Source organism: Thyridium curvatum, assembly GCF_004353045.1.
Source record: "Thyridium curvatum strain D216 chromosome Unknown NODE_65_length_251728_cov_83.732616, whole genome shotgun sequence".
In the NCBI taxonomy this organism is placed as follows: Eukaryota; Fungi; Ascomycota; class Sordariomycetes; order Thyridiales; family Thyridiaceae; genus Thyridium; species Thyridium curvatum.
Genome location: NW_022156820.1, coordinates 5,850 through 32,343, shown reverse-complemented (window position 1 = coordinate 32,343; position 26,494 = coordinate 5,850). Strand labels below are relative to the sequence as shown.

The following is a 26,494-nucleotide window of genomic DNA, read 5'->3' as shown; positions in this document are numbered from 1 at the left end:
TCTGGCTCCCTCTGTCTTCCTCGGAACCCCTCATCTGATCACAGACCGTGCTGTCTTTTGTTTTGTAGCCTTCAGGCTTGCATTTAGCTAGGAGTTTATTTTCCCAGGTTTTTGGCGGGTTTGTCTCTATTGTACGGTCTCTCGAGGGAGTTAATCGGTACTCATCTATAAGGCTAGTTCTCGAACATCGGAGGGCTTTGTTAAGCAAGGTATAAGGAAAATGATGTATGCTTGTCAGGTGCCCAAGAGGGGCTTGTTTTTCCATTTATTAGGCTATACCCGGAGCGAAAGGCATCGCAAAATGAGACATTTGGGCCAATTGCGGCGAGCACAAGTTACTTTCCAGGTGGCGACGGCGAAAGGCTCTGGACGATCTTTTGAGCCACTCCCAAACTATGAAAGATGTGTGAATTGTCAAGTCATCTGGATGATACGGGTTGCATGCATGTCAAGATCCGAGTGAGTAATATTCGTATTGATGAGTAGTTCCTGTGGCCATCTAGAAGAGCATATGAAAAAAAAAGCAGCATCTGAATGCTCCCCTGCCGTACGCTGTACCCTGTCAAACTCCAGAAGAACTCCATGCTGGTATGTCATGCGTAGTCTTTGCTCAAAAACAACTGCTTCTCTTTCCATGCAAGAAAGCATGCCAAAAATGCAACAGTCTTGCCTTGCCCATGGGAGAACAAGGTAATCTACCCACTAGCAATGTTGGACTGATTGCCGTCGTCTTGGTCTGATGGATTTAACAAGTCCTGAACCGTGAGGCTTCTGCGCTTTCTCTTCTTTGGAGAAGGAGTCATGTCGCTCCTTGACCGCTTCCTGCTTCTGAGCCTGCTGCGATAGTCGCCCGCGTCATCTTCGTTGGATGGGTTCAACAAGTCGTCAATGGTGAGACTTTTGCGCTTCCTCTTCTTTGGCGAAGAAGTCATGTCGCTCCTTGACCGCTTCTTGCTCCTGAGCCTACTGCGATAGTCACCCACGTCGTTTTCGTTCGACGGGTTCAATAAGTCGTCCACGGTGAGACTGCTGCCCTTCCTTCCTTTGGGTACATTGCCCTCGCCGTCCTTCGATGCCGTCTCCTTGCCTCTGGCCGTAATGCAAAAGCCGCTCTCGTCGTGGTCAATCGACGCGGAGTTGTCGTTCCACGAGTCCCACAGGCTAGCGACCGTGATGCACTGGCCGCGCTCCGCGTCCGACGAATCGTCGCCCTCGCAGCCGCAGCTCTGAGATCTACGGACCGTGATGCACAGCCCGCTGTCCCCGTCGCTCACCGTCTCGCCTTCGGCGTCCTCGTCCGACGAGCTCTCCCAGGGGACACGCTACGCCCCGGCGCCGGCGGCGCCGACAATGTCCTTCAGGACGCCCTTGTCGGCCAGCTTCTGCACCCAGCCGTGCAGCAGGGGGCCGTAGTCCTTCTTGCGCCCGTCCACGCGGCGCGCGTTGTCCTCGTCGGCCGACAGCTCGGCCGCGTACTCGGCGCGCAGGCGGCGGCGCTCGGCGTCGAGCTCGGCGCGCAGCTCGAGCGCCCGGGCCGTGCCGAACTCGGCGTGCGCGATCCGGTCGGTGAATTCCCGCGGGAGGGCGGCCGCGGCGTCGCCTACGCTCTCGATGTCGGCGGCGCGGTCGAGGCCGAACTTGGACACGTCGGATAGGAGGTCGTCCGGCTGCGGCGCCCACCCGCCTTCGCCGCCCCGGCCGAGCTGGTGGGCGTCGAGGACGAGCAGCTGACGGAGGGTGAGGGCGAGGCTCTGCCGTATGGCGGGCAGGGCGGAGCCGCAGATGGCGAGGAGGTTGAATGAGAAGTTGTCCTCGTCGGCGTCCTGGAACATGCGCAGTTCGATGCGGGAGCGGGCCTCGGCGGCCCAGTCGTCGCCGTCGAAGGTGCCTGGTCGGTCGGAGGTTGCTTGGTTAGAGAGGTGCAAATCTTTTGCGAGGAATCTGGGGGATGAGGGGATGGATCGCCCTTACCTAGACAGAAGGGCTTGTGCTGCAGGCCGTCCAGCTCCCAGACCTTGTCCTCGATAGGGACGTAGGCGATGAAGTGGAACGCGGCGTCGACAGCTCGCTTCTTTTTGGATTTGGGTTTTGGTTTTGGTTTTGGCTTGGCTTGCTTTGCCGGCGGCTTCTTGCTCTTTGAGGGCGAGGGGGAGGGTGATAATGATTCAGGAGCTCTGGCTGCGAAGTCGAACTTGTTGTTCAGGTGGAGGTCCGCCCTGAGGATGTCTATGCGTCTGAGGTATTTGTTAGTTGTTGTGTACGGGGGGGGGTGTGCGGTAGAAGATGTGCCTCTCGAGGACGCGCGATCTTACCTGGCAAAGGAGTTGTGGGCAGCCCTGATGGTCGGGTTTCTGCTCATGGCGTAGCCGCGTAATGCAGGGCATAGATTCCTGGTCTCGGCCTTGAAGTCGTCCAGCGTCGGGCCCAGGTGTAGCCCTGAGCTGTTCATGGCTATGTTGAGCATAGCAACAGTAGCACAGGCATCTGCTGTTGTCTAGGGGAGTTCTGTTAGGTTCGGGGTCATATGAGAGAAGAGAAAGTCACGGTCGTACCTGATTCGCAAACCAGACTCCCTCTGGGCAATCTTGCCTCTCCTCCTCTTCAGACTCCTCGACAAATTGGTAGAGGAATATCAGACCATGGATTGGTTTGCTTGGAACACTGTCAGCATCAAGGTGGCTTGCTGGGCTCACTCGGCTGTCACTCACGGCACAAAAGCAAAAGCGTCTTCATCGATAGAAAACACCTCCTGAATCTTGGCATCTTCTATACCAATCTGCTTCAAAATATGATTGAAAAAGGCCTTGGAGGGGTTGTTAGTTCATGATGGGGATATCTGACTTTCGAGGCGTGAGGCGAACTTACAGGCTCTGATTCAACCTCGGTCCAGCCTCGCCACTGCTGGAGCTCCTCTGGCCGCATCGGCGCGAATGCCTCGAGAAGCACGTCGTCTGGCAGCGGCACCTCTGGTGGCGGGGACGCCGTGGCCTTACGCGGCGGGTTCCGTCGCTGCACAATCTTGATCCTCTTGTTGAGCTCCCCCCTCGAGGCGGAAGGAGCAGGCTTGTACTCGGCTTCTTGATCGAATGCGGCCGGCCTCTTGCGGGCACGGGTCGACCGCCGGACCAAGGGCTGAGCGTCTTGGACTTCTAGGGCCTCGTCTACCTGACGCACCTTTGCGCGCTTCATTTTCGGGGGCTGACCGGTGTCTGCGGGAGAAGCTGCGGGTGGTGGTGGTGTTCGAATGAGCGGGACGGCCATGAGGAGGGGCTGCGGTGTGACAGCTGCGACGAAGAGTCTGGCCAAGACAGAGAGAATTAGGAAGAGAAGGTTGATAAATGCGACATGAAGTGGTTTTGTAAAGAAAATTTATGAGTTTGGTCGTCTATTCGGGGTCTTGTGCCCGGAACAAGAAACAAATGTTGTCACTCCAAGCTGTTCGGGAGCCGTTAAGGTGACTTTGACTTGAGCAGGAGCAGCAGCGACCACACACCCGGGCTGGAGGGCAGCTCGCCGTTTCGACTGAATGGTCATATGCTGGCAGCAATGGATATTCACGATAAGCTCAGTCGTATATATTAGTGTGGACTGAATGGTTGATGTGACTTCTTTCAATAACTGCATTGAATAGGCAGGCTCTGACGTAGAGTCAATTCAAAGTAATCAGGCCCTGTGGGGGCGGGCAAACAACATCTTTCGCGCCCGAGCGTAGCTCTTCATACCCCTTTCGAGCTTGGAGGCCCTATTGAGAGAATCGTCAAGCCTATTGTTGATTGACTTGGGTTTTGTTTGAGAAGTCCTGGCTTTAACGAAGCTGCTGGAGTTTGATATCTTGAGATGCACGTAGGATTGATATAAGATAAGCTCCTTCAGCGTTCAATTGTATCTTTTGAATTATCTCTGCTTTAAAATAGGGGACAATGACTAGTTCTTAAAGAGAAAACACAAGTTAATTAAAAATTATATAATATAAATTACAGAAAATCAATAATAAGAGTAATTTTCACTAGCTAGATACGGTTAAATAAGTGATATATCTTTTGTTTATCCAGGTGGTTTCTCTAAGTACTTCGCCCTAGCTCTAGAGGCTCTGTTAAGAGCTTTGGAAAGCTTTGGCCAATCAGAGTCGGCAGGCGGCCCCACAGTTACACTGGTGCCTTTTGTTGCTCTGCAAATCGCCGGCGCGCGTTACTGACGTGACGAAAGAACCACGAGGAGCCCCAGCAGCGCTATGGAATTTTTGGCTGGACAAAGGATTGGTCGACAACGCTGGTGAGCCTGTACGTTTGCATTTTGCCCTCACTCGCCATCCAGCCCCTCTGTCGCTATATCCGCCTGGGGCCCAAAGAGAACTGGTGCGTGTCTTTTTTAATCTACGTCCTGCTTGTAACCAAGCGCCTGGCCGCTTCTCTTCTCCAGGCTGACCTCTGTTTCTAGTTCCAGGCTCACGAGGCCTCTCCATCGCGACCCGCTTCGAACATACATCTCTCCCCCAGAAGTCTGGCATCACGGCATGCCATGAGCGCGACGCCCAGAGTCCGGTCGGGGGCTTTCCCCCAGACCCCAGGCACCGTCGCGAGAGGAGCTCCTCCCACTCCTTCACCAACACCGCCTCCCGCCGCTTCGCGAAGAACATCGCAAAAATCTCCCTTGCCTGTCGCTCCGCGGGACAATGCTCCCCAAACCGCCGCCGGCCAGCCGGTCATCTCTCTCAACATCATCCCAGCGCCGTCCCAACGCTTGTATGCTTGCGCCGTCTACCTTGCCCTACACGCATACCGCATCTACGACTGGGTGCAGCTGATAGAGGAGCATGCCGACTCGGTGCCGCTGTTTCTGAAATGGCTTATCATTGACCTCGCTTTTCTGTTCGGCCTTCCAGAATTGAGGATACCATGGCTGGAACTGGCACAACCAACAGTAATCACACTGTTCCTCATCCACGCCGTACTCAACTGGATGCTCATGTTCAACATCGCCATGCCCTGGACCTCCTTCATGCTGGCATTCGTCAAGGTTTTCTACGACAAGGAGCTCTCCATCTCGGAGAATTATGTCCAGACGAGCAACATTCTGCATAACCACTCTCTCATCATGGGAAAGCAGATTATCAATATCCTTCCCGAGGGCACCGCTATCATGAACCCGGAAGGCGTCCCCTTCTGTATCGGAGGCGACAAACATTCGGCCTCGATCCCGCTCCACTTCAACGCAACCGCGCCCGTTGAGGTGGAGCTGATTCGAGTCGACTTGGATACGAATCACGAAGAGTCCCTCAAGCTTTCCAAGTCGCAGCTCCGCGAGATTGAAAAGCTGAGCAAGCGCCAGGCGCACGAAGGTGGCCAGACCGCAGTGCAGTACAATTTCCCAGTCAAGAAGACGGGCGCGTACAAGCTCGGCAAGGTCCTCGATGAGTACAAATTGGAGGTTCAGAGACACAGTCCCTACACGTTCGTAGTGGCTTGTCCCAGCGCCCGCGTCCGGGCCTCGCCCTCGGCGATTCGCTGTCTTGGTGACCTCTCCGACCTGTCTCTTCAGGTCGATGGCACGCCACCGCTCAAGATTGTCTACAGTCGGACCATCAATGGCAAGGATCACAGCTTCCACTTCCAGAGTTTGCAGCCCGAAGGATTCTCATCTCCGCTGATGGGATCACTCCGGTCCACTACCCTCACCATTCCCGACGAGAAGGACATCTCCTGGGCCCGGCCTCACCAGGTTATGGTCAGCCTGAACGAGTCTATGCACGCTGGAGGCGATTGGCAGTACTCGGTCGACGAGGTCCACGATGCCTTTGGAAACGTTGCCAAATACGTCTCGCCCGCTGAGGACCCTGATATGCGCCCTAAGCCGAAGCATCTTGTCCAGAACTTCCATGTGCAGGAGCGCCCGCGCGTCCGTCTCCAAGGCTGTGATTTGCGCAATCCGCTCAAAGTTGCCAAGAACAAGGCCACCCCATTGCCTGTCAACTTTGAGATTGCGGGCAAGGTCCCGGATGACACCTCGCACACGATCACTTGGCAGTTCTCACCCATCGACACCTTGACTAAGAGCGGCGATCATGGCGATGTGATCACGGAGGGCTCGTACCAGAGCAAGACCGCGAGGGACAGGCCCATGATCTCAGCTCCTGGTCTGTATACGCTCAAGTCGGTGACTGCGGGGTCCTGCGAGGGCGAAGTCCAAGAACCTGCCTCGTGTCTCCTGCTCAATCCCTTGGAGCCAAAGTTGACGCTGCGGTCCGAAGAGATTCCGGACACGTGTGCTGGAAACTCCGTCGGCCTCCGTGTCGATCTGGATCTCGTTGGCACACCGCCCTTCGTTGTCTACTACGACGTCGTGACCAATGGCGATCCAAGACGCGAACGAGTCAATATTCCAGGCATGCGATATCAGCTCGAGCTAAGACCGCGTGTTGCAGGAAGGCATCAGTACATTTTCAAGGCTGTTGACGACCAAGTCTACAGGGGCCAACTGCTCACTGGGGCTGATAAGGCCTTGTACCAGGATGTCAAACCTGCTGCGAGTGCCAACATCCTCCGACCCACCGGCAGGATCAGTGCTTGTTTGGAAGAGCAAATTGGAATAGACATCAATCTCTCCGGCGATGCGCCCTTCACCCTCGAGTATGAGCTCCTTCACGAGGGTAAGAAACAGCAATTCAAGGCTGCAGACATCATGGAGTCGTCGCATAGGATCACGACGCCACCCTTCGTTGAGGGAGGGGAGTATGCGCTTGCTCTGACCAGCATTCGAGATAAGAATGGCTGTCGCAACTTCTTGCAAGACGAACTGAAGATCTCGGTCCGCCGTCAACGGCCCAGAGCCGCCTTTGGCTTCATTGACGGCAAGAGAAAGACAAAGGTCGTGGAAGATGCCAGGGTCAAGCTTCCTCTGCGGCTGACTGGAGACGGACCCTGGAGCGTCACCTATCGCAACACAGATGCCGACTCTCAGCCTATCAAGCGGACCCTGACCAATGGTAACGGCTTCATCGATGTTAATGGCCGCGGTACCTATGAGATCGTCGAGGTCTCGGATAATCAATGCCCCGGAACAGTTGACCGCAGCGCCGCAACGTTCGAGGTCGACTGGTTCAAGCGACCCGAGCTGGCCTTGGTTTCGGGAGAGAGTATCACCAAACAACACGGCAAGTTTGTCAAGCAAGACGTGTGTGAAGGTGACATTGACGGCTTTGAAGTCAATCTCCAAGGTAAGCCATGGCGTTTGACGACTTTCATTTGGTACTATGGACTAACAGCTGTCAGGCTCCCCCCCCTATCACGTCGAGTATGAGATTCGACATAAACCAAAGCAAGGCTCTAGTTCGATGAGCCGCAAGTCATTCGACGCAGTCCTCTCCAAGGCTTCTATCCAGATGGATACCGCAAAAGCCGGCTTGTACACTTACAAGTTCTCCGCCCTGGCGGATAACCTCTACAATGACGACAAGAAGTTCACGCCGCTCGTACTGGAGCAGACCGTCAACGCCAAGCCATCTGCAACTTTTGACAAACCAGGGCTCTCCTTCAAGTACTGCAAGTCAGAGCAAGAGAATGAGGAGACGATCCCGATTACGCTTACTGGTGTCCCGCCATTCTACGTTGAGATTGAGATCAAGCATCAGAGCGGCTCAGCCCCGGAGACGTACCGCATTCCCTCCATTGACACCCACAAGTATGGCATGAAGATTCCGCGCGAGCACCTCCGTCTTGGCACTCAACATGTCCGCATCCGTCAGGTTCGGGATGCTAGGGGCTGTCAGCGGACATCGGAGCTCGGTGGTCCGTCGGTGCAGCTTCAGCTCTTCGACGCACCGGCAATCTACCCGCTCGAGACACGCACGGATTACTGCGTCGGCGAGCGTATCGCCTACACCCTCTCGGGCACACCTCCCTTTGAGGTCTGGTACACGTTTGACGGGGTTAAGCGCCGCGCCAAGTCCACCACAACCACCTTCCGCCGTGTCGCCGAGGCTCCCGGCGAGTTCTCCATCACGTCCATCAGCGACAAGGCGTCCGAGTGCCAGGCCGCTGTGGGTCTCACCAAGACCATCCACCCGTTGCCGTCGGTGCGTATATCTAAGGGTCGCAACGTCCGCGTCGATATCCACGAGGGTGGGGAGGTCGAGATCCTCTTCGAGTTCTGGGGCACGCCGCCGTTCGAGTTCACCTACACGCGCAGCACCAACGCCAAGAAGGGGCAGAAGTCGCAGGTGCTGGAGACCCGGCATGACACTTCCTACGAGCATAGCAAGGTCATCCGTGCGAGCCAGGAGGGTACGTACGAGGTGGTAGCCATCAAGGACTACTACTGCGCGTTCTCGACACTGCAGGTCGAGGGTGGTGGGTCGAAGGATAAGGGGCAAAAGCTGCTACAATATTAAGGAGGCCCTGGATGGGGAAACCTGAAAGGAATTGTATATAGGTAGATTTCAGGGAACTGTGTAATATGCATGAGCATGGCGTTTATGGAAATTGGGTTACTCGAGGCTGAGAGACGACGAGAGAGACAGAGAAAGGAACGAGCAAAGAACTGCCACTTTATGTTTTGTTAATGTCTTTAGAGAAATGAGAAACATCAATCCTCATACAAGAAGAACTTGAGTCAATATCACGATGTTGGAGATTAGTGCTCATCTAAGCACCAGGTACTCAGCCGCTTTTCGGGACTCGAAAACTGACAATCTGTAGTCGGGAAGGAGCGTTCGCTAGAGTGTGGTTGCCGTTTTGCTGTTTGACGAGCAACTCCCGTCGGCCCAAACTCCAATCCATCTCTGCGTCCACCGGCGGGAAAAGGCGAAAATTTCTGCAGCCTTACACACCCTCTTCAACGCGGAAATTTGACAGGTCAAAGACACTTCACAAGCGTCAAACACGCGACTAGGTATATCGTGGAAACGCTGGCTAGTACGAACTATTTTGGCGGTGGCTTTTTCTCTCTTTTCCCTCGTGGCTTGTCGGGGAGACCGGTTTGGTTTACCCAAAGGCTTTTTCTTTTTCCCCTCTTTTGACTGCAATGCTGCAAAGCGTTCCAAAAGGGAGGGATCGTGAGACAAGGCATGTAAACACTCGAGGCAGGTAGGGGATTCAGCACCCACCCCCACGCGCCTATTCGGGTCAGACTGAGCGAGACACATATGCCCTGGTGTCTCGGACTGTCTGGTAGCCGACAGCAACACACACCACACGTTGTCAATGTGCCTGTCCGCCAGCTGACTGTTGCACTCGCAGAACGAACAGCACGAGGCGGCGCCGTCTCGTGGCTATCTCTGCTGGAAACCCCATGAGGCAAAGCAGCCGGCGTGTACTGAACATAATCTAAGTTAGGGCATCTTCCTGGGCTTGTCGTGTTCAAGGCCCACAGATCTAGGGACCGTTTCCCTGTGCATCCACCGCGATAGCCAGGCGGTGTCCCTTTTTGGCCCGCGATATGTGGGAGAGGAGGACGCAGAGCGATCGCAGTACCTACTCCGTAGGTAGGTATGACTGCCGATCCCTAGTGATACTAATTTAGGCGGCGTCCAGTGCGAGATGAGATTGGGTCGGGCGCGCTATCCCGAGCGAGTCCCCGACGACGCATGGACACAGTCGTGTGCAAGATTGACACAGTCTCAGCCGGCTGTTCGGCACAAAAATTGCGTATGGGCAAAAGCACAAAGTCGATCTCGTGTCTGCCAAAACGCTACCCCAGAGCAGCGTGGATGGGCAAGTCGCCCGAGAGCCATCCGTCTCCCGCGATTCCGCGAGGGTCTCGGTGTCTGGGTGGGCTTCTCTGCCAATTTTTAGATTGCCCAACTCAGTCACTAATGGCAGGTCCACAGCATGCCACCCGTCATAACGAGATAGCGCCAGGGGCCTCGCCAGTATGCTACCAGCTCCATGCAACCCATTCGTCACACCGGCGCAACTCCTAGTACAAGGGAAAGAAAAGTTTTGGCTGCTCGCGGGCTGGACGCCCATGCGATTGTCATGCCCATACCTATCCAGGACTAATAGGCCAAAAAAGCAAGCATATTCACGGGGTACCGTTCTTGGAAGAAGGGCAAAATGTGTCGGCAGTGCGAGAGTGCCCCAGTCGGTTGCAAAAAAGCAACAGAATGCATACCCCCTCTCTGAGCAGACTTTGAGTCTGAGATGCTGGAATGCATTTCCAGGGCGATATACTCAGCACAGGGTTGGCATTGCTTCTTCTGAGCAAAGCACGAGCTTGACCAAGTTCTTACTCATCCTTAATACGCCTCTCTAGGATCTCAAGGTGCCACCATCCGTTTGCAGATTCTTCCAAACATGACCACACGCGCATTACTCGCGGCAGCGTGGTTAGCAAGAACGGCTACGGTCCCCTTGGACGATTGGTAGCCAGATGGCTAATGAAGTACCTCACGAACCGTTAGACGGTGCGACACGCTGTCTCGAGCTAGGCTGATACTCAAAGACGCAAGCGTGCGTGGGCAAACTTGGGTACCTGCTCCGTAGCTCGAGGACAACTCAAGAGATGCAGACCCAAGAGACCCCAACAGGATGCTTGGGAGGTCCCGGAAACCCCTTTTCTACCAGCTATGGTCGATACATCCTGGCCAAGACTCCCCACCGATTGGAGGGACTGGAGAGACGAACGCCTGGTAAAGCGAACTACAACACAACTAGGAATTCAGCGGGGTGGTGCCCGACCCGCTCTGAGCAAGACGAAACCTTGAAAGTACTGCCTCCACAGTCCAAAAAGGGTTGGATGGGCTTCGATTTGTTCTGACCTCGACTTGTTGATGTCAGCTCCCCAATCGAAGAGCAGAGATAACTCCCCGGAACCTCGCCTCGCCTCGTAGCGGAGGGGGATGCTCTGCCAAGGCCTTACGTAGACATCAGTCGGTTGGACATTTGCATCTCTCGTCCCGTGCACACCCACGCCCATGCGCGAGAGACATCATCAGCAGGCTCTTGGAACTCGCGCCTTATTGCAGTTGAACCAGCTTCATCACCCAAAACCTTATCCACTATACTCTGCTTCGGGCCCTTACCGTCACGGCGGGCTCTCTCTCTCATGGTGGTCCTGACTCGGCACTGTACATGACCGCTTTCTTGGCCCGTGTTCGAAGTACGAAGCAATTCTACTGCCCTTTTCCTCGTTGACTGATCCGGCAAGAGGACCAAGACACACTTTGCTACCATACCATACCCGGTCCAGTAGGGGGGAAATCTCCATCCCCAATCATAAGTCTCGGAGTGTAGGTACTCTGTGCAAGTCTGCGCCGGCGCCCATTTTGCCGTGGTCCCCTGCCCACCCGCATTACGTATTGACGCCATTTTACACCGGACCGACACAACCACGCAAAAAAGCAGTTGCTGGACTGTGACCTCCTAATAGTGGAAACTGGGTCTCCCCCCCAGCTCGCCGTCTGTACTTTGTACTTTGTACTAGCCAAGGGAGGCAAAACCAGCGAAAAGCCAGGGAATGCACACCCAGAAGAGTTGATTGAACCTTTCTCTCCCCCATCGCTTGGTTCTGGGCCTAGTTTAACACCTGCGACATATTATAACCCGATTTTCAACGACATCGAGACCAGCCGCCGACCAGAGACTCCGACCACTGGGCGACACCGTACGCTTGCGATTGCGACCAGACGCACTCGTCTGATTGGGGAATCGACGGCTTGATTACCAGCTTCGCCTCTTACCCCGTCTCTTGTCGGCGCAATCATGCCGCCTGAAGGCGAGATGGCTGCGCAGGGTGCCGCCAACAACTCCAGCGACTTTGTGAGTCCCCTCCAGCCGCGAGACGTCGCGAATCGAGTCCAAGGGCCTCGAGGCTTATGCACGGTGCTAACTTGGAACAGGTTCGCAAGCTATACAAGTATATACGAACCCTCGTTGCTGGGCGATGCCCTCTATTCATGTGCGCCGAAGCTGACCTGATCTGCCCTGCAGGATGCTGGAAGACCCCGCCTACAGCCACATCGTCCGATGGGGAAACGAAGGCGATAGCTTCGTCGTTCTCGAGGTACGATTGATGCGAAAACGACTGGTCCAAGGAACGCGCCGCAAGATCTGAAGCTGACTGTGATGACTCTACAGAACGAGAAGTTCACCAAGACAATCCTCCCAAAGCACTTCAAGCACAGCAACTTTGCGAGTTTTGTTCGACAACTCAACAAGTACGACTTCCACAAAGTCAGACAGAACGAGGAGAATGGCCAATCACCGTATGGACCGGGGGTATGTGACTGGAAAGCCGTTCTATTTTGGGCCGTATCTGATATTGATCTTGCATTACAGGCCTGGGAGTTTAAGCATCCCGAGTTTCACCAGAACAAGAGGGACAACCTGGACAACATCAGGAGGAAAGCGCCTGCTCCAAGGAAAGCTCCCGCTGCCGAGGAGTCATTCCCGGCGGCACAGCAGATTGTTTTGCTGAATGAGCAGCTGGTTGCAACACAACACCAGGTCCAGGCGCTCCAGGAACAGTACATGTGGATAACACACACCAACAAGTTGTTGGCAGACGAGGTCTTGACTCTTCAGAAGGCTGTCAAAGCTCAGTCACAGGTGCACCATGAGCTGATATCCCACCTGAACAACGCCGACGAGAGGCGGCGCAACAGCCGCCACTCGCAACACTCGAGCCACTCAAGCCACTCGGGACCAACCTTCCACAGCGGCGGCATGAACATGCTCCCTGACGCCGCTGACGAGCCACCTCCGGAGCTGCGCAGAGCCCGCGAGATACTCAATGGCATTGCCCATGACCCAGCCGCGGACCGCGAACTCGAAAGGATCAACGCCATGATGCAGACCGGTTCCCCTCCAGACTCCGCCACGTCTTCCATCATGTATAACCCGCCCAACTCGGCCGCCATGCCAGTCGTGGCCGATAATGTCGGTGACATGAAGCACATGGTGTACCCCATGGGCCAGACCGCAGGCATCGATCCCTTCCATGCCGACCATATCAACAACATCCCGTATACCCGCCCCTTGAGCAACCCAAACACCATAGCAGACGTGCCCGCCCAGATCACACCGCCACCCGCCAAGGACGCCGGAGGGTCGCTGTGGGGCCAGAGAAAGCCCAAGATTCTGCTCGTGGAGGACGATAAGACGTGCGCGAGGATTGGGGCCAAGTTCTTGTCGCAGGTCGAGGCTTCCGTCGACATTGCTGTGAGTAAACGCCTCAATGGGTATGGTGCTGGTGGTGGGTAAGACGCTGACCGGGATTGAACAGCGTGATGGTTCCGAGGCAGTCAGCAACGTGAATGCCAACCCCGACAAGTACGATCTGATCTTCATGGACATCATCATGCCCGTGTTTGACGGCGTGTCGGCGACGGCCTGTATTCGCATGGTGCAGGCGCGCATTCCGATCATCGCGATGACTTCGAACATCCGAGGCGAGGATATCGCAACCTACTTCCAGTGGGGTGAGTTTTGCGCAACGACTTGCACTTACCTTGACGCTTAGTCTGGGAAACCATTTCCTAATCGAGACGCAGGCATGAACGACGTTCTGGCAAAGCCCTTTACCAAGGATGGTATGGTCCGGATACTGAAAAAGCACCTGTCTTACCTCCTCAAGAATCCTCCAGGGCCTGGGGAGGATCTTGGTCCCAACGGCGGTATGCAAGCTCCTGCTGGCTACGCCAGCGCAAGTATGACAATGGGTCCTGGCGGCCAAGCTGGGATGGCCACAGCTGGCGGGCAGATGAAGTTTGAGACGACCCCGATCCAGTCCCCTGCCGCGACGACGGCGTCATGGCACTCTCCTGGCGGTGGGCAGATAGCGCAGGCCTCACCCAATCTCGAAGCGACCAGTTACATGAACGCTGTCAATGTGAACGGAAGTTCGCAAATGCCAATCACTCCTGGTGGAACGCACCGACCGCAGTTCCAAGGCGGCATGGTACCTCATGTTGGGACTCCGCCGATACGGAGCATGCCCGAAGGCATGGGGATGGAAGGTCCTCCGGAGAAAAGACAACGGATGTACGGCCCCGGCCAGGTCCAGTATGGCCAATAATCTTTTGTTTCCTCTTTTTCATTGTCACGAAACACGGGTATATCGACAAACGACAAACACACATTGCGAATCGTATATCCTCAAAAACTTCTGGTCATGGCTCCGGCAGCCCGCGCGGGGTTAATGTAGAGCGGAACGGCTCGATTCGATTCGGTTCGCACTCGGTATTCGTCGACTTTTTTTCTTTTTTCTTCGGGGGTGGTTTCGATGCTATTGGGGGGTGTCGACCACGGGTTTCGATACTCGGCGTTGGGGGGCTTGCGTATCCTCCTTTCTTCCTTTGGGGTATATGATGAACTCTCTTGACAAGGCAGTGTGCCTGCTACTATTCGGTTGTTTGGTCGGGTTGTGCTAGACGGGGAGGGTAGGGAATGGTGGAAATTTTCTTGGCCACGGGGATCCAAGAGATACCACACGAGGCGGTTGACGAAGCGCATGGAGCGCGGGTTAAGCAGATGTTGAAAGGAGATAGCAGACGGCAGCAGACTCTCAGGATATTGCCACATTGGGTATCGATAGGAAATATTCTCTCCTAGGAGATGAAATGAATGATGAGATGTTCTCAAGGAACGAAGGACTGGTCGTGGTCAAAGGTGACATTGTGAATATGTCCATGGATATTGGCGCATCGCGCGAGAGAAGAACGGAAATGAGAGACGGCGGGATGGAGACTGTGAAGCTCTAGGACAGAGGACTGAGGCCATGAAGGACAGCTTGGGACTTGGGGCTGAAGATCAAAGAAAAGGGAGGAGGAATGTTCGTAGGGCGAGTGGACGGCGTGAGAAATCGGCGGGAAGAGTTGATTTCGTGGATCAGTGTAGAGGGTCGAAGATGGATGCCATCGATGCGTGTAAGTTCAGGGCCGAGTGATGAGGGAAACACACAAACAGTAGCAAGGAGGGAAACACAAACAGTAGGAAGGAGGAAAACACTCAGGACGGAAGAGAGTCCATGTGAATAAACAACAAACCGTATGAAGAGGAGATGAAAGATGTACGCAAACAAACATCGACGGCAAGCTCTGGATGTGGCCCTTTTGTATGAGCTGTGGGAGGAAGAAGAGCATCCGATGCTGCGAGGGACCAGGTGGTCGTGGCACGTTCAGGCTACTTATGATGGAAAGAAAATCACCAGACAGACAAGCAGACACCCCCCCTGGGCCGTGCCCTGTCACTTGGTAATTCCACTTTCCCTGCTTTCTTCTTCCAACGGTCCTCCATTGAACTACTGGAACGGCTCATGCCGCGAGCGTGCGGTGGTGTTACCTATCCGTACATACGACCCAAGCATTTTCGCAACCTCTCGGGGGGGTGGGGTAGGAGTGGTCGATCGGGCGGTCCATGGCAGTCCAGGCCCCGGGTTGTGGTGTGATGTTGCAGAGAATGGGCGGGGGCACTGGGGACGCCAGCGCTCACACATCCCGACCACGCCAACCCCAGTTGGGAGGCACACACTGGCAGGCTGGCCGCCTTTTTATTGAGAGGGCTCTTGGAACGAAGGCCGACTGCACTTGGTATGGAGGATAGCAAACAACCCTCCCTCCCCCTGTCGGTCCCTCTAGCTTGAGGTTTACGGAGTACTAGTAGGTAGCAAGTGGCTGCCCCTGGCCGGCAGACACGGATGTTTGATGGGTTGATGACGAGGGCGAGAAAGCTGGGGAGGTTAGGGCCCGACTTGCTGGGAATACCCCAGAGCGGAAGGGAAGCTTTGAGGCGGGTTGCTTCATGTGCACGCTGTTTCGACAAGATGTAGACCATTCCGCTCTTCCTTGCCTAGGTACTTTCTTTTCTCTCCTCTTTCTCTTCTCGTTCTTCTTTCCATACTCCTGAGCTGCTTTGGTAGTCGCGGAGAGAGGATAGGGCCAAAGGGCGTTCCGTCTAACAAGCCTAGTGAATGAGACAGCAAATTTGCATTTCTCTGCACACAGATCTGGCCTGGGAGGAAGGGGTACAATACCTCAGGGTTTCACACTCACCTCCCCCCTGCTTGCTGTGTGCCTGCGTGTCGCGGATACTCATGCAGATGCACGGCTCCGAAATGACGGGAAGCCAAGTGCGTTCGACGGACGTTCTAGACCCCGCGTAACGGCGGGGGGAGGGTCTGAGGTGTCAGTCTTCGACCCTCTCCGCGAGGCGCCGAGAAGCAGGGGTTCAGCCACTCGTAAGCCTTTGTGCCGGGAGGTACTGTCCTTGCTGGGTTGGAGGCAAAGCTACATGTGGCCTTTTAGCTTCTCTTTCTCGACCCTACTTGTAGACAGACAGACACTGCAACTGAAGTTGCTTGTCATGCTCGGATTCCAAGGGAGGACGTTAAGGGTGTGATAACCAGGACCAGGACGAACTCTATTTGCGACCCGAGGGGGTCTGGAGGTTCTAGTCGCCTGGCAGTGCTGCTTTTCCAGACTTGGAAACTGTAGTTCTGTTTCTTGAGCGCACACAGAGAGCCATTAGTGAAAGTGAAAAGCAAGAGACCAGTGCTTTGTACATAAGATCGATGATTGATATTTAGAGATGTCAAAAAGTATTACAGCCGCTGGCCTGCACGAGTCCACTGTGGCTTTCGATAGAGCCGCGGGGCCGCATTCCACGCGAGCAAAATACAGTACCGAGTCCCCTGTATTTACAGCGCACTCTACGTAATGCGGCAGTCAGTCCCCACTGGAGGAGATTGCTGGAGCGGGGACTGTTTGTTCCTGGCGCACGCACACGGGCGGGACGACACAGAAAGGGGCGCTAGTGATAGTTATCGCATTATCAGTCTTGGCTCAATGGAGCTTTGGCTGGTACCCCGCTATGGCCATAATTTTTTGTGAACCGACGTGAGGCTTGGTGATGCGACCAGTTGACTCACCAATCAGCGACATCTCCAAGCTCTCTCACCACCTCGCCCTCCGCGCCCGACTCTCTGAAAACAGCAAAGTGTCCATTTGGCAGTTCTTCTTTTGGCATATTAGAACATTGGGAACACAAAAAGAAAGCACCGAGACAAGTCACAGGTCCCTATGTCCCAGAACAAGGGCGGAAAATCCGGTGGGGGTGCCGGCAAGGGAAAGAAGTCTGGCAAAGGCGGCGCTGCCGAGGAGAAGGGCGAGGAGACCCTTCAAGCTGTGGTATGTGCTTCTGTCTGCGGCTGCCGCTTGACCGGCATCTTGTCTATCGCCTGAGACAGTTGTACTGACTGCTGCGCACTCTAGATCCTGGCAGACTCCTTCCAAAGCAGATTTATTCCATTCAGCCTCGAGAAGCCACGAGTAGGACACCAATCTCCCATACATGATTGAGAGTTGGCTCGAGATGCTGATAAAGAACTCTGTAGTGTCTTCTCCCGCTCGCAAACACGCCACTGATCGAGTACACCCTCGAATACCTGGCTATGAACGGTGTGCAGGAGGTCTTTATATACTGCGGCGCATTCACCGACCAAGTCGAATCATACATCTCAGAGTCTCCCCGATGGAGCCCTACAAGCAGGACAACTCCCTTCTCATCTCTCGAGTTCATCCGGGTTTCAGACGCTACCTCGGTCGGCGACTTCCTGCGCGACCTCGACAAGCGCGGTCTGATTGCTGGCGACTTTGTTCTCGTGCACGGCGATCTCGTCGCAACAGTCCCCCTGGACCAGATATTGGCCAAGCACAAGGCGCGCAAGGAGGCAAACAGGGATGCCATCATGACCATGGTCTTGCGCGAGGGCGGTACCGAGGAGCACAGGACCAAGAGCCACGCCATCCAGCCTGTGTTCGTTGTTGAGGCAAACACGGGAAGGTGCCTGCATTATGAGGAGATCAGTTCTGTCGACAGCGACCACTATATGAAGCTCGACCCGACGATACTCGAGAGCGCGGTCATCGATGTCCGCAGCGACCTGATCGATTGCGGCATTGATATCTGTACGCCAGATGTGCTCGCCCTCTGGTCCGAGAGCTTCGATTTCGAGCTGCCGAGGAAAAATTTCCTGCATAACATCTTGAAGGACTATGAGCTGAACGGCAAGATGATCCACGCCGATATCGTCGACGAAGGCTACGCTGCTCGCGCCAGCAGTCTGCAGATGTACGAGGCGATCAGCAGGGACGTCATGGGTCGATGGGCCTATCCACTGGTCCCGGACTCAAACCTGGTCTCGGGACATTCATACCGGATGGTCAGGAGGGGCGTCTACCTGGAGAAAGGTGTGGTGCTGCAGGCGAATGCCGATATTCAATCTTCCATGGTTGGCCTGAGGACAAATGTGGGAAGCGGCAGCAAAGTCTTGAACAGCGTCATTGGCAGGCGGTGCCATATTGGCAGCAATGTCACTATCAAAGACAGCTTCATCTGGGATGACGTGACCATCGAGGATAACAGCACAGTCTGCCACTCCATAGTAGCTAACTCCGCTACGATAGGCACCGGCTGCAACGTCCCCGAAGGATCTCTGATCTCGTTTGGCGTTCACGTTGGCAACGGCATATCACTACAGGCACCCGCCAAGCTCTCCCTCTACACCTCCGACCTCAGCCCTGCCAATGACGACACCTCTCTTCTTGGTCCCGAGGGCAAAGGCTGCGCGTATGTCGACTCTGACGATGAGGACGAGGACGAGCGGGACCCCGAGCACCTCCAAAAGTCATTCATCTACTCCCTCGAGGGTCTCGACCTCTCACAGTCGTCCATATCGACCTTCAACTCGGCCGTGTCTGACGACGAGGATGGCGACGAGGTCAACTCGCAGGTCAACAGCCTGCTCAACGCCGACGCCAACTCGCGCTCGCGGCTCTCCTCGTTTGCCTCGGACGACTCGGCCGCCGCCAAGGCCGCCGCGTCGGCGAGCAACTTCCACAACGAGGCCGTGCACAGCCTGCTCGACGCCCTGCGCGACGACGTGGGCGACTTCGACTCGGCCAAGCTCGAGTTCATGGGCCTGCGCCTGGCCAACGACGCCTCCAACGCCGTGATGCGCCGCGCCATCGCCGCGGCCTTTGCGCGCCGCGCCGCCGAGCTGCTCGAGCCCGAGCACGGCGGGCTCGAGCCGACCAAGGCCGCCGACCGCGCCATCCGCGGCAAGAAGGGCGCCGCCAAGTTCCTCGGCGAGGTGGGCGTCGGCGGCGGCGTCGCGGACCAGGTCGAGATGGCGCTCGCGCTGCAGCGCGCGCTGGCGGGGCTCGCGGCCGGCGGCGGCGGCGGCAGCAGCAGCAGCAGCAGCGGCAGGGCGAATCACCCCCTCCCCGCCGCGAGGGCGGGCGCGCTGCTCTCGGCCATGCTGCAGCAGCTGTACAGCCTCGACGTGCTCGAGGAGGAGGGCATCCTGGGCTGGTGGGCCGACGCGCGGGCGGTCGAGGGCGAGGGCATGGAGGTCGTGAGGGGCAGGTGTAAGGTCCTTGTCGAGTACCTCGAGGCCGAGGGCGATAGCGACGATGATGATGACGACGATGACGACGACGAGGAGGAGGAGGATAGTGATTGATGAGTGAGAGTATTATCTATGGGCTGAAGGTTAGTGTCGGTTTGGTACTTGGACCGCCGGGCGTGGGAAGGCGGGGGCGGGCTTTAGGAAAGAGGCGAAGAGATTCCATCATCGTTCGATCATGGTTTTCTAACATTAGACCTTCTGGCAAGAAAGCAGACAGGGATAGCGTGTACGAGATATCTTTCACCAAAGAAGCAATTTTGTGACAACAACATGTGGCCGGTGTACTCTGGACAACATATAATGACGATATTTGAACGCGATTTTCTTTGCCATATTGCCGCCAGCAAGTCTAGAGGGTATCTTCGATATGTAAACTTAGGAAAGCAAACAATGCAACCGACCGACTGTGATCATCCGCGTCCAAAAAGATCCAACCTCCACCCCCCTTCATTCTCATCAAATCTAGCTCGCTGCTAACAACTTACCGAAGACTAATCCGTTATTCACCCCTTCCCCCCTTTGGACTGCCACCACGCAGCTCCTCAATCATCAGGGTAAAACTCCTTGATGTTGGAGACAAACGTGCACGTCTCCCTGTCAAACCTCTTGAAGAACTTGCCCGCGACGTTAAACAGCTCCGGCGGGATCTCGTCCTCGTCAGTGATGATCTCGACGTTATCCTGGGCCACCACATGACGGTCCTCTGCGGAGCGTCTGCGAGGGAGGGCGAAGAAAGGAGTATTGGTTAGTTTCTCTTCTCTCTGCGTCTTCTCAGGGAGGGGTGCTCGGAAAGAGAAGAAAAAAAACTTACAGGCACGTATAAAAAGTCTGCTTCCTGTACCTCGGCGTGGGCGTCGCCGACCCGGAAGCAGGAGCAGAAGCGGCGGCGGCATCCGAGGCCGATGCCGCGGCCGGAGGAGGGCCCGTCTCGAGTACGTCCTCGGTGTTGACGCTGTGCGGCGTGGGCAGGCCGTCGGCGTCGTTGGGCGCCCAGCCGTTGATGATGCCGACGTAGCCGTAGCGGCGGTGGCGGAAGACCTGGCCGATGCGGTACTTGACCGAGTCGATGATGTCCTGGGTGTAGCGGCGGCTGACCTGGGGCTGGCGGGCGTCGAGGTTGCGCACCATGCCGAGCGTGGCGCTGGCGTTCTCCCAGCCGAGGCGGCGGCTGCCGGGGCCGAGCATACCGCCCTCGCCCTCCCCGGCCTCGCGCCGGGCGGCGATGTAGGCGTCGTAGAGCGGCAGCAGGTGCTCCTCGACGAGCCAGGCGTCCTCGCTGAAGAGCGCGGCGAAGTGGCGGAGCAGGGGCGTCAGCGTGGCGGCCCAGTGCTCGCTGGCCGTGGGCGTCGTGAAGACGGGGGCCCACATCGAGGCGTAGAGCATGGCGTCGAGGTTCTGGTCCGGGTCGCCGGCGCGCAGGCGCCTGAGCCCCGCGGCGGCCGGGTGCGCGGACGGCAGCTCGCGCGCCACGGTCCAGCTGGCCTTGATGTTCTGCGCGGTGCGCTGGATGATGGCGCTCGACGGCGTGGGCCGCAGGAAGACGTCGGCGCTGTCCTCGGCGTCCCAGCTGAGCTCGACCAGCTTCGCCTCGAGCTCCTCGACGGTGACCTCCTCGCTGGACTCGTAGGGGTCGAGGAACATGCGGTGCAGCTTGTCGTCGTCGTCGTCGCCGCCGCCGCCGCCCGGCGGCACGGGCCTGCCGTCGAGGGTGGCGCCCCGGGGCGCGAAGACGATTGCGTGCACGTGGCTCGGGATGGCGCAGCATGCGGCGCTGATATCCAGGCGCTGTGCGATGCAGACGTAGATGGCGCTGGAGATGATGGGCAGCGACTGGTGTGTCTCGTCGGTCAGCGCCTGGCCAATGAGGCAGTTCCTCAGGTTGCGGTAGTTATCCTCGGGCATGTCCATGCCCACGAGGTTGTTGGAGCGCACCCAGCGCAGGAGAGCGAGGGCCTTGTCGCGGATGCTCATCTCGCCCAGGGCCGGGTGCTCACTGCGGAATTGGGCTGCATAGCCGTCGAGCAGACCTTGGATCTTGAAGCCGTGTAATGTTAGTGGGGATGGTGCAGGCTCGGTGGGTTGCAGCACCGTGTGGTGTCACCTACATCATCCATGTCTCCTTCCTGGTCGTGAAGGACAAACATATCAAAGGCACCGAGGCCGCGGTCGAGGCCGCGGACAGTGGGCGTACCAGACTGGTACTTGCTCCATTCCTTGACGGCGAGGCTCCTATGGATGCTTCCAAGTGCAGTTTTGGCGTAGTACCTGGGTTGTGCATCAGCCACTCAGCATGCCCAAGTCAAAGTGTCGAAGGGGCAGCCTACCTTCTGGCCAAGACGTCCTCGACATCGTCGCCCGCATGGCACTGGTCGAGCAGATAGTCCTTGGCGTCGTACCCGAGTCGGCAAATCTGACCAAACTTCCACAGCCGGCCCACCTTGGTGGACAGTATCTGGTCCAGGAGATGGGCGACCTGGTCATTGTCATGCCGGCGGCGAAGCCACAGCCTCTTCCAGTCGACGTATGAGGCTGGCGAAGCTAGCTTCCTCGCGAGGTCGTGCTCCGGGGCCCAGTACTTGTATGAGATGCGGCAGTAGTGACGCCAGAGCAGAGTATCGTCGGCGAGCTTGTGCAGGCGGCGAGACAGCGTCTGGATGGCGCGGAGGTTGTCTTCGGGAGAGACGTAGAGGAAGACATGGCGGACCAGCTCAGCGGGGATCTCATTGAGGGACGCCATGGCTCAAGGTGAGAGTCTCTGCAAGACGGTGCATGCCCCCTTTTCCAAACCGGCATGAGAGGCAGATACCCGGGAGCCTTTATATACTCATGGAGGTCCTTGTTCTGTCTGTTGGGTAAATTAAGGCGTTGAAGGTGAGCGAAACACTGGCATCGACCACCCTCATCGCCCGTCTGAATGTCCGTTTTTGAGGCTTGGGACCATTCCTCAACGGACGGTGCTGAGAGGGGCCGGTCGGTCACCGTTCAATGGTGCGCGAATGCTATGGGCATCTTCGAATAGCGGGGGTCCCTGCTGAAGGTCTCCGCTATTTCGTCTTATCTTAGTGTATTTCAGGTGCCGCCTGCTCCACACTCTGCTGGTCCAAGACCTTACAGCGGAGCGGAAAAACCCCTGTAGCCCTCTGATATCCGCTAGAGCACCGGGCATATCGATGGCTGGTATCGCGGGGCAGATTGAATTGGTGGAAGGGAAGGCTTGTTATTTCTGCCCGAAACAGCGAGTTACTCACCTCGTCAGACCTGATTGTCCAATCGTGGGGCAATTTTCAATATACCTACACACCAACCACAAAAAGTCAGTCACACCGCCCAAACGGACAGCTTTGACTCACTCGCTGTCCGTCTTGCTGTCAAGTATATCTTGGCTGACTTCTGTCATCTGGTTCCATGCGCTGACCTGCTTCAACTCAATCACAGAAGAAGCCCCGATCGCAGACCTACAGACCATGGAGACCGCTAAAAAGGCCGTCGAGTCGGTCACCGAGGGCGTCAAGAAGGTCGCTCTCGGCGGCGAGGGCAAGGGAGGGAAGCCCAAGGGCGAGAAGAAGAACAAGAAGGCCCCAGCAGGCACTGACGTTGCCGATGCCGGCCCTGTCGAGATGAACCCTTGGCCCTCCTACATCCAGGACAGGATCGAGATCTTCGACCGCCTCAAGCAGAAGTACGACGAGGCCCAGGCCAAGAAGCCGCGCGAGCCCATCTCCATCACCATGCCCGATGGCTCTGTCAAGCAGGGCACCTCCTTCGAGACCACCCCCGGAGAGATCGCGCGGGGTATCTCCAACTCTCTATACAAGCGCACCGTTGTCGCAAGGCTAGACGGCGAGCAGCTGTGGGATCTCGAGCGGCCGCTCGAGCAGAGCTGCAAGCTCGAGCTGCTCGACTTCAACCACGAGCAGGGCAAGATGGTCTACTGGCACTCTTCCGCACACATCCTCGGCGAGGCCTGCGAGCGTCGCTTTGGCTGCTCCCTCTGCATTGGCCCTCCTATCGAGAACGGTTTCTACTACGAGTAAGTCTTGCGCAGTGAAGCCATTGATCTCACACCATAGACCGCCGAGACTGACAATCCATAGGATGGCCCTCCCCGAGGGCAAGGCTGTTCAGACCCTCGACTGGAAGCCGCTGGAGACCATTGTCGGAAAGAGTATCAAGGCCAAGGAGCCGTTCCAGCGGCTCGAGATGTCCAAGGACGATCTCCTCGAGATGTTCAAGTACAACAAGTACAAGCAGCACATCATCAAGGACAAGATTCCCGATGGCACCTTCACCACCGTCTACCGACAGGGTCCTCTCATCGATCTGTGCCGTGGTCCCCACGTTGTCGACACCAGCAGGATCGAGGCCTTCGCGATTGAGAAGAACTCGGCCAGCTACTTCCTCGGCAACAAGGACAACGACTCTCTCCAGCGCATCTACGGCATCAGTTTCCCCGACAAGAAGCTGATGGCTGCCCACAAGAAGTTCCTCGAGGAGGCTGCCAAGCGTGATCACCGCAAGCTTGGCAAGGACCAGGAGCTGTTCTTCTTCCACGAGTGGTCGCCCGGCTCGGCCTTTTGGCTCCCGCACGGTACCCGTATCTACAACACTCTTCTCGACTATCTGAGGGATCAGTACTGGAAGCGCGGCTATCAGGAGGTCTTGACCCCCAACATGTTCAACGCGTCCCTTTGGAAACAGAGTGGTCACTGGCAGCATTACAAGGATGACATGTTCATCATTGATGTTGACAAGGAGAACTTTGCCCTCAAGCCCATGAACTGCCCCAGCCACGCTCTCATGTTTGCCCACCGCGAGCGTAGCCATCGCGAGCTGCCATGGCGGGTTGCTGACTTCGGTGTCCTTCATCGTAACGAGGCTTCCGGCGCCCTGTCAGGTCTCACCCGTGTGCGCCGCTTCCAGCAGGATGATGCCCATATCTTCTGCCGCGAGGACCAGATCAAGGAGGAGATGGACGACCTCTTTGACTTTATGCGCGAGGTCTACGGTCTCCTCGGCCTCACCTTCAAGCTTCGCTTGTCGACCCGGCCCGAGAAGTTCATGGGTGAGATCTCGACTTGGGACAGGGCGGAGGACCTCCTCCGACAGTCCCTGGATGAGTTCTCAAAGACTGAGGGTGGTGTTCCGTGGGAGCTGAACGAGGGCGACGGTGCCTTCTACGGCCCCAAGATCGATATTGCCATCATGGATTGCCTGAACCGGGAGTGGCAGTGCGCCACCATCCAGCTGGACTTCATGCAGCCCCAGAACTTCGGCCTCGAGTACATGACCGCCGAGGGTGCCGAGAAGATCCAGGAGCAGAAGGAGGAGACCGCCACCGCTCCCGAGGCCCAGCCGACCCCCGTCGCCAGCGAGGAGGCTGCCAACGCCGAGGGCAAGGACAAGAAGGAGCCCCAGCGCGTGGTTAAGAAGGTGTCGCCCGGCTGCGCCCGTCCCGTCATGATCCACCGCGCCATGGCCGGCTCCATTGAGCGCTTCACCGCCATCCTGATCGAGCACTTTGCCGGCAAGTGGCCGCTGTGGCTGTCGCCCCGCCAGATCCTCGTCGTGCCCGTCGGCAGGGGCTACTTCGACTACGCCGAGCAGGTCGCCGCGCGCTTCAAGGCGGCGCGCATGTTCTGCGACATCGACCTGAGCGGCAACACGCTGCAGAAGAAGATCCGCACTGGCCAGCTGGCGCAGTACAACTTTATCATGGGTATGTTATTATTCGTTATCCCTTTTTTTTTTTTTTTTTTTTTTGAGAAACGGAAAGGACAGAAGCTGACCCCTGTGGACCCGACAAACCAGTCGTCGGAAACGAGGAGATGGAGAACAAGCAGGTCAACGTGCGCAACCGCGACGACCAGGAGACCCAGGACCGCGGCCAGCCCATCGCCCTCGACGAGGCGGTCGAGAAGCTGTGCAAGCTGCGCGACGACAAGGGCAACTACAACCCCTTCCCGGCCAAGAAGAAGGCCGCGGCCGCGGCCCCTGCTTCGTCATAGAGTCGAGTCGTGGGGAGCAGCAAGAGCGAGGGTGGCGGCAGCGCTGGTAGAGGCGGCAGCATCAGCAGAAGCAGAAGTAGAAGCAGAAGCAGTGACGGGGGCGATGATCGTTGTGATCACGACGACGATGGGTTCCCGTGGAGGTGCTTCTGCGCGAGGCCCGACTTGGGCGGGGTCGAGCCGAGACGAAGGTCGATGATATAAAAATATACAAGAGAGAGAGAGAGAGAGGTTTGCTTTTTGCTAGAGCTGTAGAGATATGGGGATGTGCCTGCAAGGCTGGTTGGTATGTGTGAATGGGAAAACGCCTATTTTAGCTGAGATTTGTGCATCGGCAGATCCGAGTCTCGGTGTGAAGGAATGCCGCGTTTCGATGGTGATAGTAGACAAACTGCGTTCACTTTCACATAATAGTCCGTCATCTATGCCAGGCTTACAACTCGACGAGAGCAGGGCGGGTGGGTATCTTGTATATTGTTACTGGATCCGAGACAGATACAGAAAGATCCCCGAGCTGGTTAGTAGCTATTCCTCTCTACGCCAGCACAAAATGACCAAAAAAAATTGCATACCTCCGTGTATTTCATGCGCCCGAGTTTCCGAGTTTCCGCCTTTCCTGTACACACATATATGTATGTGTATGTGTATGTATGTATGTATGCCCTGGTCCAGGCAGAGGAGAGGAACCGAGAAGGGAAAAAAAGAAAAGAAAAGAGGAACCGGGAAGGGGGGGGGAGAGAAGAGAGAAGAAGAAAACCGTGTTTGATGATTGATCGATCTCATGAAAATATGGCCCTCCGTGATCTTTCGTAGTATGAGGTAGCGCAGACAGACCCCCCGTGTATCCTCACTCACTATGCATCTCAAAAGAAGAAAAAGAAAACAGTCCAACCCCGTCCCGAACCTTGCAACCCCAACCACCACCAGCTCAGCCTCTTCCCCCAACGTCTTCCACAGGACAACCCACAGCACTATCTGAGGGGTATTCTCCCGCCCTCCGCCCCTCCCCTTCATGCCCAAGACAAACCTGTCAAGGTAAACCCCTCTCCCCCCCCTTCCGTCCCCCTTTTTTCCCCCCCCCATCGCCT

The 26,494-nt window shown here is 56.5% G+C and overlaps 6 protein-coding genes across 6 annotated transcripts; 4 read left to right on the top strand and 2 right to left on the bottom strand.

Annotated features, from left to right (window-relative positions):
• Nucleotides 1–695: 695 nt before the first annotated feature.
• E0L32_009170 (uncharacterized protein) lies at nt 696–3,261 on the bottom strand (the record flags this gene model as incomplete). The annotated part of the gene is made up of 7 exons (XM_031144105.1): nt 696–1,233; nt 1,327–1,906; nt 1,972–2,234; nt 2,313–2,494; nt 2,553–2,652; nt 2,709–2,803; nt 2,866–3,261. 7 exons carry the CDS (start codon nt 3,259–3,261, stop codon nt 696–698), a joined length of 2,154 nt encoding a protein of 717 aa, XP_030991280.1.
• Nucleotides 3,262–4,518: 1,257 nt separating this feature from the next.
• E0L32_009169 (uncharacterized protein) lies at nt 4,519–8,386 on the top strand (the record flags this gene model as incomplete). Its single annotated transcript, XM_031144104.1, has 2 exons — nt 4,519–7,213; nt 7,269–8,386. The coding sequence occupies 2 exons, from the start codon at nt 4,519–4,521 to the stop codon at nt 8,384–8,386; spliced, it is 3,813 nt and encodes a 1,270-aa protein (XP_030991279.1).
• A 3,310-nt stretch (nt 8,387–11,696) lies between these two features.
• On the top strand, nt 11,697–14,010 carry E0L32_009168 (uncharacterized protein; the record flags this gene model as incomplete). Its single annotated transcript, XM_031144103.1, has 7 exons — nt 11,697–11,753; nt 11,834–11,850; nt 11,925–11,997; nt 12,072–12,212; nt 12,273–13,154; nt 13,219–13,414; nt 13,487–14,010. The coding sequence occupies 7 exons, from the start codon at nt 11,697–11,699 to the stop codon at nt 14,008–14,010; spliced, it is 1,890 nt and encodes a 629-aa protein (XP_030991278.1).
• A 3,001-nt stretch (nt 14,011–17,011) lies between these two features.
• Nucleotides 17,012–19,455, top strand: E0L32_009167 (uncharacterized protein; the record flags this gene model as incomplete). Its single annotated transcript, XM_031144102.1, has 3 exons — nt 17,012–17,119; nt 17,204–17,260; nt 17,326–19,455. 3 exons carry the CDS (start codon nt 17,012–17,014, stop codon nt 19,453–19,455), a joined length of 2,295 nt encoding a protein of 764 aa, XP_030991277.1.
• Nucleotides 19,456–19,943: 488 nt separating this feature from the next.
• E0L32_009166 (uncharacterized protein) lies at nt 19,944–22,138 on the bottom strand (the record flags this gene model as incomplete). Its single annotated transcript, XM_031144101.1, has 4 exons — nt 19,944–20,115; nt 20,213–21,435; nt 21,507–21,666; nt 21,726–22,138. 4 exons carry the CDS (start codon nt 22,136–22,138, stop codon nt 19,944–19,946), a joined length of 1,968 nt encoding a protein of 655 aa, XP_030991276.1.
• Nucleotides 22,139–22,865: 727 nt separating this feature from the next.
• Nucleotides 22,866–25,406, top strand: E0L32_009165 (uncharacterized protein; the record flags this gene model as incomplete). Its single annotated transcript, XM_031144100.1, has 3 exons — nt 22,866–23,431; nt 23,496–25,117; nt 25,210–25,406. 3 exons carry the CDS (start codon nt 22,866–22,868, stop codon nt 25,404–25,406), a joined length of 2,385 nt encoding a protein of 794 aa, XP_030991275.1.
• Between the last annotated feature and the right edge of the window lie 1,088 nt (nt 25,407–26,494).